The following is a 16,617-nucleotide window of genomic DNA, read 5'->3' as shown; positions in this document are numbered from 1 at the left end:
GCTTGGTTCTCGTTCAATCTTTTCCTGCTCCTCTTCCTAATTGGTTTTGTCTCCCTCGCGTACTTCAAAAAAGGAGATTGGGTGTTGGGTGGGTGCGATGTATGGGGCGTGAGGGGATTATAGAGCAATGTAGGTGACTCCATGTAAACAGATCAAGTGGAATGTAATTTAGATTGTTAGAGTAGAACTGAAAAAGGGGAGTATTTTCTTAAGGTATTTATCAAAAATCAATTAAAAATTGTTGTATGCATGGATTTCTATGAATTCCAGACCATAAACCGCAATGTTCATATCTCAGCAATGAACCAAACCAGCGAATGGCAACAAGTACTTTTTGCCCATCAGTCCCCCAGCACCACCGCAACGAGGAAAGCAGCAGCGACATGAATGTGGCGCCAACGCGTCCTTCACATTCTCGCCACACCCTTCCTGCCTTCCCCTTGCCCCGCCCCCCTTTCCTGCCCCTGTCACCCCGTCAGCCCCGCCAAGTCCGAGCAGCTGCTGCCCGGCCGGCAACGAAATGAAAAATGTCCGCAAGTGCGAAAATGAATCTGCCTCATGTTGCAATTTATTATGCCAACATAATAAATATTATATACAGTTTGTGTGAGAAATTGAAGAAGAAGAACCTCGCTCCGGGGAGCAGTTTTTTTTCGGTGGTCGGATGAGGTATCTACGAGTCCATTGGGTGGCACAATTTCTTTTTGCTTGCTCCGTTTCCCTGTGACATTTGGAGAAATGTTTTTGGGGGTGGTCTTTCCCACTTCAGTGATTGTTTTTGCTGCTTCCTTTGCTTTTCCTAATTGTGGCCAAGAAAAATAAAGTTCTGGCTGTGCCAAATTGGCCAAAAGGGGGAAAAGTACGAATGTGGAATGGTTAAGGAAGCAGCAAAAACAAGAGGGTATGTTCATCCGTATACTATCTGTCCATGGGAGTACAATGTTGCATCGTATGAGAGGGCTTCTGCCAAATATAGCAGAAAGGTGCTCATATGCACTAGTAAATCACTGCGACATAATGCAGTAAATAAGATACTTTTTTCTTACAATTTCGAGACAGATTATTTATATTTTTGTACTACTTTGTACACTACTTTGTATTCAGAAGAAATAAGAGCCTTATAGTCAAGTGTTTCAAAGAGAACAGTAAAACGGTTTGATGTTCAGATTTCATAGAATAGAACCACCAAATGTTAGACTAGAATTTTATAATATTTTATCTGTTTCCATTTTGTTCCGTTACTCTTCGATTTTCTCTCTTCTCACACCAACTTATAGTTATATGGACTCGTGTATTGATGCTGATTAAGAATTACATACTTTATGGGGTCGGCAACGCTTCCTTTTATTTGCTATACACATCTATACACATTCTGACGAATGATGTGTCTTTTCATGGAAGAATCCAATGTAGAACGGTAGGCATCTGAACGAAGCAGGTACTCAAAAAATACTATGTCTCAGATAAAAATACTTTGCACCAAATTTGTTGTTTGTATTCTAATCACTCTCGCAAATTTTCATATGTATATAACTTTACTTTTTAGGATTTGTAGAAGCTACATTTAAAAGCCTCTTGCTCTCCAAAAATGAAGACATTTTCGTTATAATTATATCATCTTTTTATTAGCAATTAGATGTACTATTTAACAAAGAATGGGTCGTTTGGTAGTCGATCTAAAAATGGAAAAACACATTGAACGACTATGACTGGCAAATACTGTGGAATCATTCAGAATGAATATATTTGATACATACATATATGTATATGGCGATAAACATCCGACAAGTGTGAATGAGGGCACCCACGTTTTCTGATCTAAAGTTTGTTTGTTGATCTATTCATTTAAGAGTACTATGTACTATGCCTGTGGCCTAGACATTGGCTATTTTTCGCCTGTCGACTTCCTCCCCTCCCCCACCCACAGCCTCTGGGGCATGTGAAAATTTGGTCTGCACGCATTTTCTATAAATCATTCAAATTGTCAACACGAATTTATTTCTTCTGGGGTATGTCCGACTCCCCCATACAGCGGAAATGTCCAGGGACAGGTGGGGAGGGTATTGTGCTTTTGTCAGCCATGTCAGGCCCTGTGTCTTCGTGTGTGTGTGTGTGAGTGAGCCCAAGCAACGATCTATGTATGTTCCCGTTACAACGGTCTTGGGTCTCCTCGTCTTTGGCTTTGCGGTTGGCAACTCTGCCATTTGCCGTTTGCCATTTTCCAATTGTTGCTGCTGTTATTTAAGCAAATTTATTTCCCTGCTGCCGCATCGCATCGCTGTTGCTGTTTCTGTTGCTGTTGCCGCTGGCATTGCTGTTTGCTTTTCATTTCCGGCCACGTCGACAAATCACAGAGCAACCCAAAAAAGGATATTATCTGCACCAAAACTGTTTGCCTCAGTCCGGGCTTCCTTTATTTGTCTAAATAATTTGCAAAACATTTTCATACCCCGTAATCGTGGAATACTTAGAGGGTATGTAGTATGTAACAGACAAAAGGAATTACATAGTTTCTTCAGTCTGTTTATGTACAGATATTCTCAAGTATAAAGTACATACATATATCCTTAAACCTGCTTGAACTAACCTCATAGTTTATAATTCAAAAAAGATATGATACCTATAATTATATCGAAGTCTAGTGTGGCACAACTATACATAGTTCAATCATCACAATCGGACAGTTATAACGTTAAGAATAAGAAAAACAATATATGTATCTGCGTAGGGGGTATCTATTAGTCGGAATGCCGATTGAAACGTGCTTACTTCCTTATTTTGTGGATTTTGTGTGCCTTGTGTGTGAGTATTACCCACTTCCTAATGGTCTTATAAGTGGGGCTCTCTCTCTGTATTTCTGTGACCCGTAATCTTGATCTTGGCTGTTCGGGTCACTTCATTTGGCCCGGGCCCAAATCGGTCATTGTAGTTCACTCAATTTTCAACTCACGTGTGCAAATAGAAAACAAGAACCGCCCGGTCATAACTACATACATACATAGCTGTCCAATTCCCATCGAAAGCCCAATCACTATCCCAATTTCTGTCACATTCATAATGCTAATTGCCTGCACAAATGTTTGCGCCTCTGAAATTTCCACTCGTCATTCAACGGCAATGATGATGGCTCACTTAGAGTGGTTCCAGATATCGGCTTAGTTGTGCCCGGAGTGCATTTAGTCTTGGTAAACCCTTCCATGTACGATGTGCGGAATGGGTGTGCGTGTGCTCCTTACGGGTCTGTTCTTGATCGCCCTGCCAGCCTTCGGCCTAACCATCACCACCACCCGTAATGTCACCGAGTTCCTAGGACACCGCCAGAAACGCTGGCTGATCTATCAGAACAGCGGATCGATGAAGTTTAGCATCGGGCCATCGTTGCCAATACCCTTGGAGGATCATGTCACATTTCGCTCCTGTGTACTGTCCTTCACGCTCCAGGGAGGCACCTATTCGCTGCCCACCTCACCCATCTGGCCCTGGGACAAGTGGGAGGGCACTTTCGCCCGTTCCCTGACACAGATGAGGCGGAACATCGAGAGGCACGCCGCCAGTGGAGACATCCGGTATGCAGACGATGCGAGACTGCTGGTCTACACCGCTCTGGAGGAGTACATGGGCAGGAGGAATGATAACATGGCCGTGGGCAGGCAATGCCTGCTTCGCTCCATATGCGAAAATGCCCAAATCCACCACCACATTGGGGTGTTCTCCGAAATCTTGAACATTGTCCTGAGGTAAACGTTTAATTTGATTCATTGAATTGATGCCTCTAACGAACTAAAACTTTAGTCCAGGCAAAGCGGATCTGGATAAATCCTACCATGATGCCTATACCGCTGGCAAGGCAGGCGCCGATTGCCTGGGCCTTTACAGGACCTGCCCACGCGGGGACAATTTCCTGGACGAACTACTGATTGTGGAGCATGATTGATTTACTGCTGATGCTTCTGGTGATCGTAGCCGATGGAACCACAATAAAGTTTCCGACTAAATCAAAGTGCATATCTAATGGGTCTCGTCCTGTGTCGGATTGGGATGGATGTGCTTGTTGCATAATTTGGGGCGGAAATGCACGGATGCATGTCTTCGGGGCAGGAAACTGTGTTGTCAGAGGATGGTTCAAGGATGAGAATGTGTGTGTATCCGTGTGGGTGTGTGTATCCATGCGTTTACGATGTCAGTTTATGCGTCATCTGTGGGTTGATAGGTATTGCAGCGCTCAAAAGTTTGTGGCTTGGTTGTTTTACTGAACGACTCCAAGTGGACCAGGGATACAGATGTTACAGAAGAAGCTTCCAGCTTATGCACTTCCCATCTCAGCATCGTGATATTGAGCGCCGCATGAACATGGCAGCCATAGATAGTTACCTATTGCGATGCACCATCACAAGTTCAAACACCGCAAAGTTGAACAGGGAGGGGGCCTCCCCCACTACCACCACCGCCCTCCGTTTTGCTCTGCTCTGCTCTGCTCCTCTCACAATGCTAGCTGCACTTTGCATGGTTCCTTTATCCCAAGCGCTCTCTCCCTCTCCCTCTCTCTCTGTCTTGCTCCCTTGCTCTCACGGGGCCCCATCTCCGCCTGCTTACGTTGTTCTTCGCGGTGGTTGTCATAATCGCATTTGAATTAGCTGTGCACACAAATGCTGATGTGGAGACAACGAGAAAGCGAGAGAGCAGTGGAGCGCCAACAGGGTGATGCACGCACACGGAAGGTAGCCGCCATTTTCCGAGTGACATCAATTCGTTGCCACTTTGCAAATACATATATTTATATGTTGAGAACGCTTTCTAGGAAGACCTCTTTTTTATTAATACCTTTTGCTACACACATGCAAATATCAAAGCTGCCACACCCTGTATGGAGGAGACTGCTGTCAGCGTCTGCAAGCCTAATGTGCCACTTAAGACGCATTTATTGTCTTTCGTCCCCGTCCTCGTCGTTCTTGCTGTTGCTGTTGCTGCTGCTGCTGCATGGTGGTTGCATTTTCCATTTAATTGACGCCATTGTTGACAAAATGGCGGTCGTGAGTTGGCTTTCGCTGCAGCCCGAAGCTAAAGCTGGAGCAGCAGCCGCCGCCACAAGCCATTAATGTTAAGCGATTTTTGAACGGGTAGCGGAGAAGGGGTGCGCAGGGTCAGGTTTTGACTCTCCTTCCAAGAAGATACATACTATACTTGTTCTGCGTGAAGTAGGCGTGGCTGAAACCATTTGCAATTACCGTTAGAAATGTATCGTTGCATGGTGGCAGCGGAAATGTTATCGAGATTGCTGATAATGTGTGTGGTCTGACGGTGCATTCTTGGGAGAATTTTAAGCTTATCCTTTCATTTGTTAAGAGACATTATTGCGGAAGCCTTTGATCAGGATTCATCTACCCTTTATTGTACGTTTTTTAATTTTTTAAACCTAATAAGAAGTCTAATTAAGACTCTGTAAAGCATACGTTTAGCTCTGCCCGCAAAGCCTTCAGTCCTCCAAATCCACTGCGAAAGCATCCAAGACACTTTTTCCTCTCGGACACTCCTCGAACTGCTCCAAGCAGTGGCTGCCGGCTAGCCCCGCCGCATATGCCTCCCTATAGGAAAGATCTAAGCGCGCCTTTCCAGGTCTGCAAGAGTCGATGAAAAGTTTGGAATTGTTTTGGAAAAATTATGTATTGTTTACTTACGTAAGCAAGATGTTCAGGAGCTCCGCCACGATTCCCAAGTGTTGATGTATCTGGGCATTCTCGCAGATGCCGCGCAACAAGCACTGACGGCCCAGACCCACCGAACCACTTGCCTGGTCCATATACTTCTCCAAGATCTCGTATACAAACAGTCGGGTATCGTCCTCGTGCGAGGCATCCAACCGTCGGACCTGCTCCTGCAGCGATCGCGCATAGATCGTCTCCCATTTATCCCAGGGATAGAGCGGTTCTGAGGGCAACGTGTATCCACCAAAGTGGAGTGTCCAGAAGTAGAGCAAACCACGCCAGGAAACCGCATCCTCCAGTTGGGTGGGCATCACGGGTCCGACTACCAGCCGTATTGTTCCGCCGTTCCTGTATATCAGCTGATGACGTTTCTGCCGGGTATGCAGGTAGTCCGTAAGATTGGGGGTGGCCATAGGCATCACAATGTCGTAGGCGGCGCTAGCCAGGGGAAGAAAGCAGCCATAAAGAAGCATCCAAAACATTTCCATCATTAACCGACGACCGATGCAGGCACAACACTCTTCAAGAATGAATCCCACTTGGGAATGCTATTCAGCGCTGGCCGCTATATCAATTTCAATAAATATTTACCCGTCCACTTAGCACGGACCAAGAATTGGGTTATAAAGACGTCCAGAAGATTGGGCTGAGCCACTCCCAGCACCCACATGCAAGTGAATTGAGAAATTAACTTTGTAATATTTTCTGGAAATTATTTATGTAAACCTTACTTTTATTTAGTTCAAGCTTCGACTTCTTATATGAGATTTCAAGTTTCGCGGTCAAAAGCGTGCGATTAGTAACACAGCACGTTGAACCAGTTCGGAACTTGGTTCACCTTCCATTTCAAATGCAAATGGTGCTATGACGTTAGAGACTTTGCTATCAGACTAAATGTAAAACAGAGAAAGCCTTATGGGAAAAGCATGCAGTGAGAGCGAGAGAATTATACGCGTCAGCTTGCCTTTCCAGTTGAGAAGGGACCCTAACCATACAGTATATACATAGATCCGTCAGTTTATACAAAGACGTACCAACAGAATTTCCTGCGTGCGTTCCCAGATTCTCAGATCTGACGTTCGGCATGTGCCGAACAATTGCAAAATTGCATGTGTAACACACAATATGATCTCACAAAAATATTTGATTGTATGCAATTGTACAATGATGTTGTACTTGATGCAGCTACTTTTCTGGTACGTTCAGTTCTCTTCTGTTCTACGGAGATCTAAAGGGCGTGAAGGAACTGGTGGATGCCTCCGGATCACGACTATCGTGCTTGTGGTACGATTTATCATGACCTTCGCAGGACTTACGGCCAGGTGTGGTCACCATGTAAGTGGATACCGGAGTGGATACTCAATCATTTCTTTCGTGCTTTCAGCAATCCCAACCTGACAAACTCTCTCATCCACACTATCTGGTCCAGTCCGTCAATAATGTAGTCCTCAACTTTTACGAGCTCCTTGTGAGCTATGGCGGCTATCATTCCCTCTTCTTTCCTTTAAATTAGTTCTCATAGGGGCATATTCTGTTAGATTATTTTCTCCTAGATTAGAGAAAACGTGTTGTAAAATATATTATTATATTATTGTTATTAGTATTATTATTATTATTGTTATTCTTATTATTCTTATTATTATTATTATTATTATTATTATTATTGGTATCGGAACCCAAGACTGCAGCATGCCCTCTCTCTCTGCTTTTGCCTTTGTCTTTGGGTTAATGCGGGAAGGAGGAATTTTGGTGGGACAGTCAACGCAGAGAGAACTTGGAAAACCATAAAGGGAAAGAGGGAAACCACGACCGCTGGCTATGTTATAATGTTAAATCTTGCACTTTGATTATATTTTTTCCACTCAATGACCTATTTGATCAGAATTATATAATATAAAATCTGTTTCCAATATGTTTTACATCTGCTTCTCTCTCCTTTCATCTCACACCAACACCGGTCGTTCTATCTCGCTCTCCTTCGCCACACGCTGCACGAGGTAGAGAGAGAGAGAATGAGTATGTATGTGGAAGGGGATGGCTTTCTTCATTCTGGGTAAAGTAATTATCTGATCTAACCCAGATTCGGCGATTTCGATTTCTATGATGCTACGTTTTCTGGTGTTTTCAAAATTGTGGATGAATCAGATGTTGATGCTGGTCAAGAATATACACACTTTATGTTCGGAAACGTTTTCTTCCGAGTTTTACACACATCCACTAATAAACTAATATATATCTAAATTCTTCGATCACCGGATATACAAAAAAAACGTGTCCGGCACGTAAAGGGAAAAAGAATGAAGCAGCCCCAGTGTAAATAGCCTACTATTTATTATTATTTACTTGACTACAAAATAATTTAATGTAAAATACGTGTAAAAATAACGTAGAAAATAATTAAGTTTGTCAAAATTCTGTTGCTAACTACATCCGTGTAGTTGCGATGTAGCAGAACTAAGTAAATAATTGTGCTGTTTTGCTTAAACATTTTCATTCACTTCGTGTCCGTCAGTAGACGTTAAAACATCTTAAAACTTTAAAAAATAAACATTGATTTATCTAGTCCTTGCAGGTTTATTTCCTTCCTTCCTCTTGTTATCCAATTTTTCTGGCTGGGGCGTGTGTTGAAAACATAATTTTTTTAAGGCACTCCTCAGTTCTTTTCATTGATAGCCGGATTCGGCTATGAACACTAATTTTACATTTGGTCTCTCATGCTGTCTCTCTCTCGCAGTAAAGTCTAAAGTCACAACACCATGAGAGCTAATACATTGAACTAGTTCCTTTCCACTGTATACAAACTATCGATGTCTGATATAACCGATCTTATCGTATCAAAAATAAAAATATCGTTCAAGATCATATGACTCGGGTAAACAACAAGAGCAAAATAGTATTATTTATCAAAAAATAGCTAGTATTTACGGGTTTCGATGAACGCCGTGATTGCGCTCTGCCACTTCTGCGAGGCACACGGCCCCTGCGCCATTTTCTGCACCCAGACGCTGCGGGATACCAAGATTGAGGACCTGCCACTCGAGCAGCATCAACAACAGCAATCGCAGAAGACATGCTCCGCCTGCAATTACTCCATGGGACGTAACAACAGTGGGATATACAGTAAGGACACGGAGAGCGGAGCCACTTTTGTGAGCACGAGGGTGGCCGTCCTGACTGAAGTGGCCACCATGGTGAAGCAGGCAGCAGTGTTGAGCCTCAGCAATGGGATAGACTCAAACAAGGATGGAGAGTTTGTGTTCTTTGGTGACTCGACGCGAGGCCACATCCTCAGCCACAAATTCCGTGTGAGCGATCTGCAAGCACGGGGATACTTCCAGCTCTACTCGATTATAGTCCTGATGAAGGACAAGTACTTTCTGCTGAACACGAAGCCGTTTCTGGCCGAGCACCTCAAGAAGGTTTCGTCCGAGCTGCAGGCGGGAGCAAACAAAACCAAGGAGACCGAGGAGCGACGTCAGAGCGAGCGACAGAGACGTCTTTCTGGAGCACCGTTTCTGATGCATTCTTCGCGCTCCCTGCTGGAGTTAACGGGCGAGGAGAACATATTTGCTCAGCTGCATTCACACTTTTCCTGGCTCCTGCTGGCCGGCTCGCGCTTCCTCACCGAGCACGTAACTTTCGGAAATCTGCCTTGGCTGCCGCATCAAAGCAGCGGCCGCCCGCCCGCCCAGCGCCTCACCTATAACAGCTCCACCCTGCCCATGATACAGAAATACGAGGAGAGCATTGACGACCCCGACCAGGAGGAATTTTTCTCGCTGCGCCACATCAAGAACGTGGTCCGCAAGGAAGAGTTCGCGACAGTTTGCTACTGCGCTCTGACGGGCGTGAAAATCATAGTCCGCGGCGCACCCGAGCGCACCTTCCGCTTTATGGTGTGCTTGAAGAAGCTCCTCCCAGAGCCCATGCATAATCTTATGCGCATCGATGCCCAGCACCAGCACTCAATCAGCTCCGAGTACAAGATTATATCGGTGTCCAACGACATTGCCGTGCCCATAGCCAGCGCTTCTGTGTTTCGCATTGATTTTCTGGACAAACATGTGAACGGACACGAAGTTTCCGTCAAGTGGCCGGGAGAGTTGCCCAGAAAACGTAAGCACTACGGCATGATTTGAGTTTAAGGTAGTTTTATCGTATATGTATCTATGTATATTTCCCCGCAGTGCCAGATCTCATGGTTAAGCTGCTGAAGGCGGTGGAGGAGAAGATCTTCACAGAGCTGGTGCTCAACAAACAGACAAAGGTTCTCATCGAGGAGTGGAAAAAGTGAGTTTGAAGTGCATACGCAACCGTATCAAATGCTTACATTGCTCCTATTTTCCTGTTGCAGCAAAGCAACCTGCCTGAATCACGCCAAGTCCACCAGTGTGCAGGCCAAACTGAAGAAGGTGTTGGGTGTCCAACCGCAGGACCAGCCACTGATAAACTATTGGAGCACTCACTTGCACTAGGAGCAGGACTATTACTTGTACATAGCTTGAGAATATTAGTTTCACTTTTTGGAATAAAAATTCTTTATTGCCGCAACGAGTGCGACGGCTAGTTTCCTCCGAACTGACAAATCAATATCTTTACCAAAAAGTGACGACGGCCGTCGACGGTCCAAGTCCACGATGTAGTTGCTTACTTCTTGTAACCGCAGCTGGAGCGACGACCACGAGCACGCTCGAACTTGCGTCCCTTGGAGCGGACATAGGGGCGTGTATGCGAGTGGGGCACACCAGGAGCCTTGCCGAAGTGCTTACAGGCGGTGCGAGCAGTGCGCTTGCCCTGCAGCAGCAAGGTGTTCTTGCCGGTAGGCGACTTCAGGGCCAACTGGTCGAAGGTCAGGACCTCGCCGCCAGCCTTCAGGATGCGCTCCCTAGCCGTCTGGGTAACGTGCAGGGCGCACAGGGTCAGCTTAGGAACCACCAACAGACGGGCATCATCGGTGACTGTGCCGACAACCACAACGGTGGACTCGGGCTGGTTGGCAGCCTTGAAGAAACGTGCGATGCGCTGCAGAGATAGTGGTGGCCGATTGATCTTGCTCATAAACAAACGCTTCAGGATGATGCGGTTGAACTTCTTGTTCGTACGGCGCTGGAGGAAGCGGTACAGCTGGGGAATGATAGAAATATAAATTAGCGACTCTTCCTCACTGAATTCCAGCCAGAAAATAATCTTACCTTGACGAGCAAACGCAGGTAAACATCCTGAGATTTTGGCTCGGTTCTGCGAACCTTGCGATCGTATTTGTGGTTGATATCAATACCCTGGAAAGAAAATATTATTATCAACTGTTGTGCATGTGTTCCTTCATCACATATTCCAGTTTAGAAGCAATAACTTGCAACCACTTTTCAGATGTTTATAAATTTAATTTCAGTTTACGGTTTACAGTTTACTGCGTCCTTACCATTTCGCGACCGGAAAAAGAAAGAGTGGATGCCGTAAGTGTGACCGCTGATACTGTCTGGCCCTCGGAAATATACCAAAACAGACCGTCTTATTTTCAAAATATACCAAAAATATACCGATGAAATACTGGTTAAATATACCAAAAATACCGACATACCTTAAATATACCGTTGGCTCGACTTCGACCTAAAAAATAACGAAAAGTATAAAAAATACCGTAAGAAGTCACCCTGAAGCAGTGTGACAGAAGGGACTAATTAAAGCGCAGATCTATCGATTAAGCTATCGATGCTGCTAGACAATGCTTCAAAATTAGAGTTTCCATTTTCCTCCCTTATATAGTGTGACCAGGGGTCAGACTTTTTGTGTTTATTTACAAATGAAATTTTTTTTGAAAGCAGCATGCTTGTATTCGTCCTTAATTCGACGGCTTTAATAAGATTAAATTTGTCATCATTACTAAATTTTCCTATTCCTCAGATTTGAATGCACCAGCGAAATACTATTGGTTGCCGTTCTGGTATTAAACGGTATTTCTTTTCTTGATCTTAGTTCTTGCTATTATTCTTTTATGTAGTTATTTTTTGTATATTTATTTGATAAACATTTCGTTCCAATCCTAATGTAAATATAGATGATTTAGAAATGGTGCACATCCTCTTGCACTAGTGCGTTCTGTCCAAAATACCAGTTTGTCGAATAATTGAAAGAATTTTAGTGTGACCAGCACAAATTCTTCATAATGTTAAAACCAAATTATCTTAGAACTTTAAATATTGAATAAAATACAATATAGAATATATCGTTACGCAAAATATAATTGTTAATAAATTTTGTTACATAAATACACAAAAAAGACAATTAGAGTAAATAAATACCATCATCCAAAAACTACCTTAATAACCCAACAAAAATACCATTATCATACGGAAAATGGCAGCGAATTTACGTAAAAGCCAAAATGTGAGTACAAGAATAAATTTATGAATTAATTTATTAAACTTTAAACACATCGTGTTTCTTAGCTTGTGGGGAGTCTGCATAAATGTTTCACCACGGCGGCCAGCGGATCGTGTACGCTCCGTGGCCGGCTCGCTGCAGTTGACCAGTGACAATCGAAAGCTGGACAATCTCTCCGAGAAGTTTCAATTTCTATCCGCATGCTTTCAGGAACTGCAGCACGGAGTTCCAAACTCCCAGGTCCATGAACTCTGCACCGTTGCCGATGTGATAGCATTTTACGAGACTCCTGTCGACACGACTGCGCCTTTGGATGCTCTTAGGCGCACAGACCTTCCTGAGAATTTGCACATGCAGTACGAATATTTGCGTTTCAACCCCGAGACGGATACCAAATTTAATGGAAAGACAGCGTTCCCGAAGAGCTCCACTCTGGTGACGGGTCTGAAATACCGTGGCAAGTACGAAGGGCATGAAGCCAAGCGGTCTTGGCCTTAGAAGATATTTTTTAGAGCTCGTTAGTTCGCGTATATTTTATTAGTGTATAATAAAGTATATAATAATAAAGCTTGAGAATCTATAATAACTCGGCTACAGCGTCAAATAAGCTGTCACTGTTGAAAATAGTCTCCATTGCTGCGATTACACGCTCATTCCGCAGTAGCTCCATGAGCTGTTTGTCGTCCCTGACCGCCTCCAGGTTTGGATACATTAGCTCTATGCCCGTTTCGGTCACCGCAGGTTTGTTCATAATTCTAAGAATTTTCTTCTGCAGCTCGATTTCTGGATCAGGATCCAGAAGCTTAGCAGCGGCGTTGGCCTCGCCCACCTCTCTCTTCAGCTGATCCTCCCGCTCCCCTTGCAGATATTTGATTATGCATTCATATTGCAAGGCCGTCATCGGTCGATTGTCTGCAAGCATGTCGATCAGTTGCTGCATCTGGTCAGGATGTCGTCTTTGGGGTTGAGGCATCGAAGCTGGCCCGGCGGAGTTGTTCACGGCTTCACGCTGTCCCTTCAGCCTAAAGTCTGTGGCGATTAGATTTACGGCGTCCTCAAGCGGCAAGTTGCGATGCTCGGCAGTGACTCCATACAATATTTTAACTGTAATGCTGCTAAGAGATTCGTTGCGGGGCGTGACGAGCACGGCGTAAAGGCAGCCGCGCGAAGAAATGTTGGCCAACACCTTGCTTAACATGACATCCTCATTGGGAAACAGAACATCCACTCGCATGCCCATATTCCCCAGCCGGTGCTCAATATATTCCGCATATTTTCTGCACAAGTTATAAGATTCAATTAATTGTTGGTTGGTTCTGAGCTAAGTGAATGCCAACTCACGTATTATCTCTATTTACTACTATGATCTCGCAATCACTGATGACTGGCTCTCCGGCTGCTGCTGTCGCTGCCGACATCACAATGCCTCCTTGAACTGTCACAGGAGCCTGGGGCATCTGGAGGTTCTTTGCATTTCCGCTTGCATTTGTCCCTTTTATTTCCTTCGCTAAAAAAAAAAGTCTCAAGAACCAGCCAGCTGTGAGAACAAAACTATTTACTAGAGATGAGCGACGTTATTTCGATAAAGACAACTTTTTATAAAAAAAAAATAGCTGTCATGTGAAACATGTGACATACCTTAAATATACCGTTGGCTCGACTTCGACCTAAAAAATAACGAAAAGTATAAAAAATACCGTAAGAAGTCACCCTGAAGCAGTGTGACAGAAGGGACTAATTAAAGCGCAGATCTATCGATTAAGCTATCGATGCTGCTAGACAATGCTTCAAAATTAGAGTTTCCATTTTCCTCCCTTATATAGTGTGACCAGGGGTCAGACTTTTTGTGTTTATTTACAAATGAAATTTTTTTTGAAAGCAGCATGCTTGTATTCGTCCTTAATTCGACGGCTTTAATAAGATTAAATTTGTCTTCATTACTAAGTTTTTCTATCCCTCAGATTTGAATGCACCAGCGAAATACTATTGGTTGCCGTTCTGGTATTAAACGGTATTTCTTTTCTTGATCTTAGTTCTTGCTATTATTCTTTTAGGTAGTTATTTTTTGTATATTTATTTGATAAACATTTCGTTCCAATCCTAATGTAAATATAGATGATTTAGAAATGGTGCACATCCTCTTGCACTAGTGCGTTCTGTCCAAAATACCAGTTTGTCGAATAATTGAAAGAATTTTAGTGTGACCAGCACAAATTCTTCATAATGTTAAAACCAAATTATCTTAGAACTTTAAATATTGAATAAAATACAATATAGAATATATCGTTACGCAAAATATAATTGTTAATAAATTTTGTTACATAAATACACAAAAAAGACAATTAGAGTAAATAAATACCATCATCCAAAAACTACCTTAATAACCCAACAAAAATACCATTATCATACGGAAAATGGCAGCGAATTTACGTAAAAGCCAAAATGTGAGTACAAGAATAAATTTATGAATTAATTTATTAAACTTTAAACACATCGTGTTTCTTAGCTTGTGGGGAGTCTGCATAAATGTTTCGCCACGGCGGCCAAGGTGAAAAAATCGGCGCCCATAAAAAGCAAGACGCTTGCTGCTGTTGGAGAATCAATTGCCGCAAAGGGGTAAATATTTTCGATATGTTATGTACTCTTTTCACAATTATCATTCCATCATAGGTTTCTGCGGCCTCACAAGCCCTATGCTCCCCCCAGCAATGCAGCGGAACGTGTACGCTCCGTGGCCGGCTCGCTGCAGTTGACCAGTGACAATCGAAAGCTGGACAATCTCTCCGAGAAGTTTCAATTTCTATCCGCATGCTTTCAGGAACTGCAGCACGGAGTTCCAAACTCCCAGGTCCATGAACTCTGCACCGTTGCCGATGTGATAGCATTTTACGAGACTCCTGTCGACACGACTGCGCCTTTGGATGCTCTTAGGCGCACAGACCTTCCTGAGAATTTGCACATACAGTACGAATATTTGCGTTTCAACCCCGAGACGGATACCAAATTTAATGGAAAGACAGCGTTCCCGAAGAGCTCCACTCTGGTGACGGGTCTGAAATACCGTGGCAAGTACGAAGGGCATGAAGCCAAGCGGTCTTGGCCTTAGAAGATATTTTTTAGAGCTCGTTAGTTCGCGTATATTTTATTAGTGTATAATAAAGTATATAAAAATAAAGTTTGAGAATCTATAATAACTCGGCTACAGCGTCAAATAAGGTGTCACTGTTGAAAATAGTCTCCATTGCTGCGATTACACGCTCATCCCGCAGTAGCTCCATGAGCCGTTTGTCGTCCCTGACCGCCTCCAGGTTTGGATACATTAGCTCTATGCCCGTTTCGGTCACCGCAGGTTTGTTCATAATACTAAGAATTTTCTTCTGCAGCTCGATTTCTGGATCAGGATCCAGAAGCTTAGCAGCGGCGTTGGCCTCGCCCACCTCTCTCTTCAGCTGATCCTCCCGCTCCCCTTGCAGATATTTGATTATGCATTCATATTGCAAGGCCGTCATCGGTCGATTGTCTGCAAGCATGTCGATCAGTTGCTGCATCTGGTCAGGATGTCGTCTTTGGGGTTGAGGCATCGAAGCTGGCCCGGCGGAGTTGTTCACGGCTTCACGCTGTCCCTTCAGCCTAAAGTCTGTGGCGATTAGATTTACGGCATCCTCAAGCGGCATGTTGCGATGCTCGGCAGGGACTCCATACAATATGTTAACTGTAATGCTGCTAAGAGATTCGTGCTGGGGCGTGACGAGCACGGCGTAAAGGCAGCCGCGCGAAGAAATGTTGGCCAACACCTTGCCTAACATGACATCCTCATTGGGAAACAGAACATCCACTCGCATGCCCATATTCCTCAGCCGGTGCTCAATATATTCCGCATATTTTCTGCACAAGTTATAAGATTCAATTAATTGGTGGTTGGTTCTGAGCTAAGTGAATGCCAACTCACGTATTATCTCTATTTACTACTATGATCTCGCAATCATTGATGACTGGCTCTCCGGCTGCTGCTGCCGCTGCCGACATCACAATGCCTCCTTGAACTGTCACAGGAACCTGGGGCATCTGGAGGTTCTTTGCATTTTCGTTTGCATTTGCCCCTTTTGGGGCTCTGTTGTTTGCATTACGTACTCTCAATATTTTTGTCTTGAATGTAGATTTGTTTAGGGACATTGCACATTTATTGGCCACCTCCTCTGATTCCAACTGCACGAATCCATAATTTTTCTGCACCACCGATCCCAGGACTTCGCCATACGGAAGGAAAATACTGGCCAGCTCCTCGCGCGTGCACACCGGAAGATTACCTACAAATATACGATTTTTCACTAGCGCTGGATCTGTTATTATATTATAATTATCGGCTTCAGTCATTTTAATTTCCTTCGCTAAAAAAAAAGTCTCAAGAACCAGCCAGCTGTGAGAACAAAACTATTTACTAGAGATGAGCGACGTTATTTCGATAAAGACAACTTTTTATAAAAAAAAAATAGCTGTCATGTGACTACACATGACAACATGACAACATGAC

At 43.9% G+C, this 16,617-nt stretch overlaps 8 protein-coding genes across 10 annotated transcripts; 4 read left to right on the top strand and 4 right to left on the bottom strand.

The window, feature by feature from the left end:
- The first annotated feature begins 3,141 nt into the window (after positions 1 to 3,141).
- Positions 3,142 to 4,053, top strand: LOC108152417. The gene is made up of 2 exons (XM_017281730.2): positions 3,142 to 3,737; positions 3,793 to 4,053. The coding sequence occupies exons 1-2, from the start codon at positions 3,205 to 3,207 to the stop codon at positions 3,932 to 3,934; spliced, it is 675 nt and encodes a 224-aa protein (XP_017137219.1). The 5' UTR covers positions 3,142 to 3,204; the 3' UTR covers positions 3,935 to 4,053.
- Positions 4,054 to 5,367: 1,314 nt separating this feature from the next.
- LOC108152415 lies at positions 5,368 to 6,470 on the bottom strand. 2 transcript variants are annotated; one of them, XM_017281729.2, is made up of 3 exons: positions 6,294 to 6,470; positions 5,676 to 6,140; positions 5,368 to 5,615 (listed from the first exon to the last, which is right to left on the bottom strand). In XM_017281729.2, the coding sequence occupies exons 2-3, from the start codon at positions 6,119 to 6,121 to the stop codon at positions 5,474 to 5,476; spliced, it is 588 nt and encodes a 195-aa protein (XP_017137218.1). In that variant the 5' UTR covers positions 6,122 to 6,140; positions 6,294 to 6,470; the 3' UTR covers positions 5,368 to 5,473. The 2 variants fall into 2 exon arrangements, with proteins under 2 accessions (XP_017137218.1, XP_033242867.1); XM_033386976.1 differs by lacking the exon at positions 6,294 to 6,470 and having other exon boundaries at positions 5,676 to 6,287.
- Positions 6,471 to 8,531: 2,061 nt separating this feature from the next.
- Positions 8,532 to 10,280, top strand: LOC108152413 (folliculin). The gene is made up of 3 exons (XM_017281726.2): positions 8,532 to 9,818; positions 9,890 to 9,992; positions 10,057 to 10,280. Exons 1-3 carry the CDS (start codon positions 8,636 to 8,638, stop codon positions 10,175 to 10,177), a joined length of 1,407 nt encoding a protein of 468 aa, XP_017137215.1. The 5' UTR covers positions 8,532 to 8,635; the 3' UTR covers positions 10,178 to 10,280.
- Positions 10,228 to 11,211, bottom strand: LOC108152419 (60S ribosomal protein L18). Its single transcript, XM_017281732.2, has 3 exons — positions 11,125 to 11,211; positions 10,895 to 10,981; positions 10,228 to 10,826 (listed from the first exon to the last, which is right to left on the bottom strand). Exons 1-3 carry the CDS (start codon positions 11,125 to 11,127, stop codon positions 10,350 to 10,352), a joined length of 567 nt encoding a protein of 188 aa, XP_017137221.1. The 5' UTR covers positions 11,128 to 11,211; the 3' UTR covers positions 10,228 to 10,349.
- A 789-nt stretch (positions 11,212 to 12,000) lies between these two features.
- On the top strand, positions 12,001 to 12,672 carry LOC108152418 (39S ribosomal protein L50, mitochondrial; the record flags this gene model as incomplete). Its single annotated transcript, XM_033387785.1, has 2 exons — positions 12,001 to 12,089; positions 12,152 to 12,672. Coding segments are annotated over 2 exons (522 nt in total), but the record flags the coding sequence as incomplete, so codon positions are not given.
- Positions 12,602 to 13,819, bottom strand: LOC108152414. Of its 2 annotated transcripts, none has more exons than XM_033386887.1 (3): positions 13,725 to 13,819; positions 13,428 to 13,623; positions 12,602 to 13,363 (listed from the first exon to the last, which is right to left on the bottom strand). In XM_033386887.1, exons 2-3 carry the CDS (start codon positions 13,541 to 13,543, stop codon positions 12,664 to 12,666), a joined length of 816 nt encoding a protein of 271 aa, XP_033242778.1. In that variant the 5' UTR covers positions 13,544 to 13,623; positions 13,725 to 13,819; the 3' UTR covers positions 12,602 to 12,663. The 2 variants fall into 2 exon arrangements, with proteins under 2 accessions (XP_033242778.1, XP_033242779.1); XM_033386888.1 differs by having other exon boundaries at positions 13,428 to 13,607; positions 13,725 to 13,817.
- A 484-nt stretch (positions 13,820 to 14,303) lies between these two features.
- On the top strand, positions 14,304 to 15,280 carry LOC117186301 (39S ribosomal protein L50, mitochondrial). Its single transcript, XM_033386889.1, has 3 exons — positions 14,304 to 14,530; positions 14,593 to 14,702; positions 14,757 to 15,280. The coding sequence occupies exons 1-3, from the start codon at positions 14,501 to 14,503 to the stop codon at positions 15,190 to 15,192; spliced, it is 576 nt and encodes a 191-aa protein (XP_033242780.1). The 5' UTR covers positions 14,304 to 14,500; the 3' UTR covers positions 15,193 to 15,280.
- Positions 15,210 to 16,519, bottom strand: LOC117186300 (nuclear receptor coactivator 5-like). The gene is made up of 2 exons (XM_033386886.1): positions 16,036 to 16,519; positions 15,210 to 15,971 (listed from the first exon to the last, which is right to left on the bottom strand). The coding sequence occupies exons 1-2, from the start codon at positions 16,458 to 16,460 to the stop codon at positions 15,272 to 15,274; spliced, it is 1,125 nt and encodes a 374-aa protein (XP_033242777.1). The 5' UTR covers positions 16,461 to 16,519; the 3' UTR covers positions 15,210 to 15,271.
- Positions 16,520 to 16,617: the final 98 nt, after the last annotated feature.

The sequence above is a fragment of the Drosophila miranda genome, chromosome XR (genome assembly GCF_003369915.1).
Source record: "Drosophila miranda strain MSH22 chromosome XR, D.miranda_PacBio2.1, whole genome shotgun sequence".
In the NCBI taxonomy this organism is placed as follows: domain Eukaryota; kingdom Metazoa; phylum Arthropoda; class Insecta; order Diptera; family Drosophilidae; genus Drosophila; species Drosophila miranda.
The sequence above is the reverse complement of the archived record's forward strand: the minus strand, read 5'-3'. Positions and strand labels throughout refer to the sequence as shown.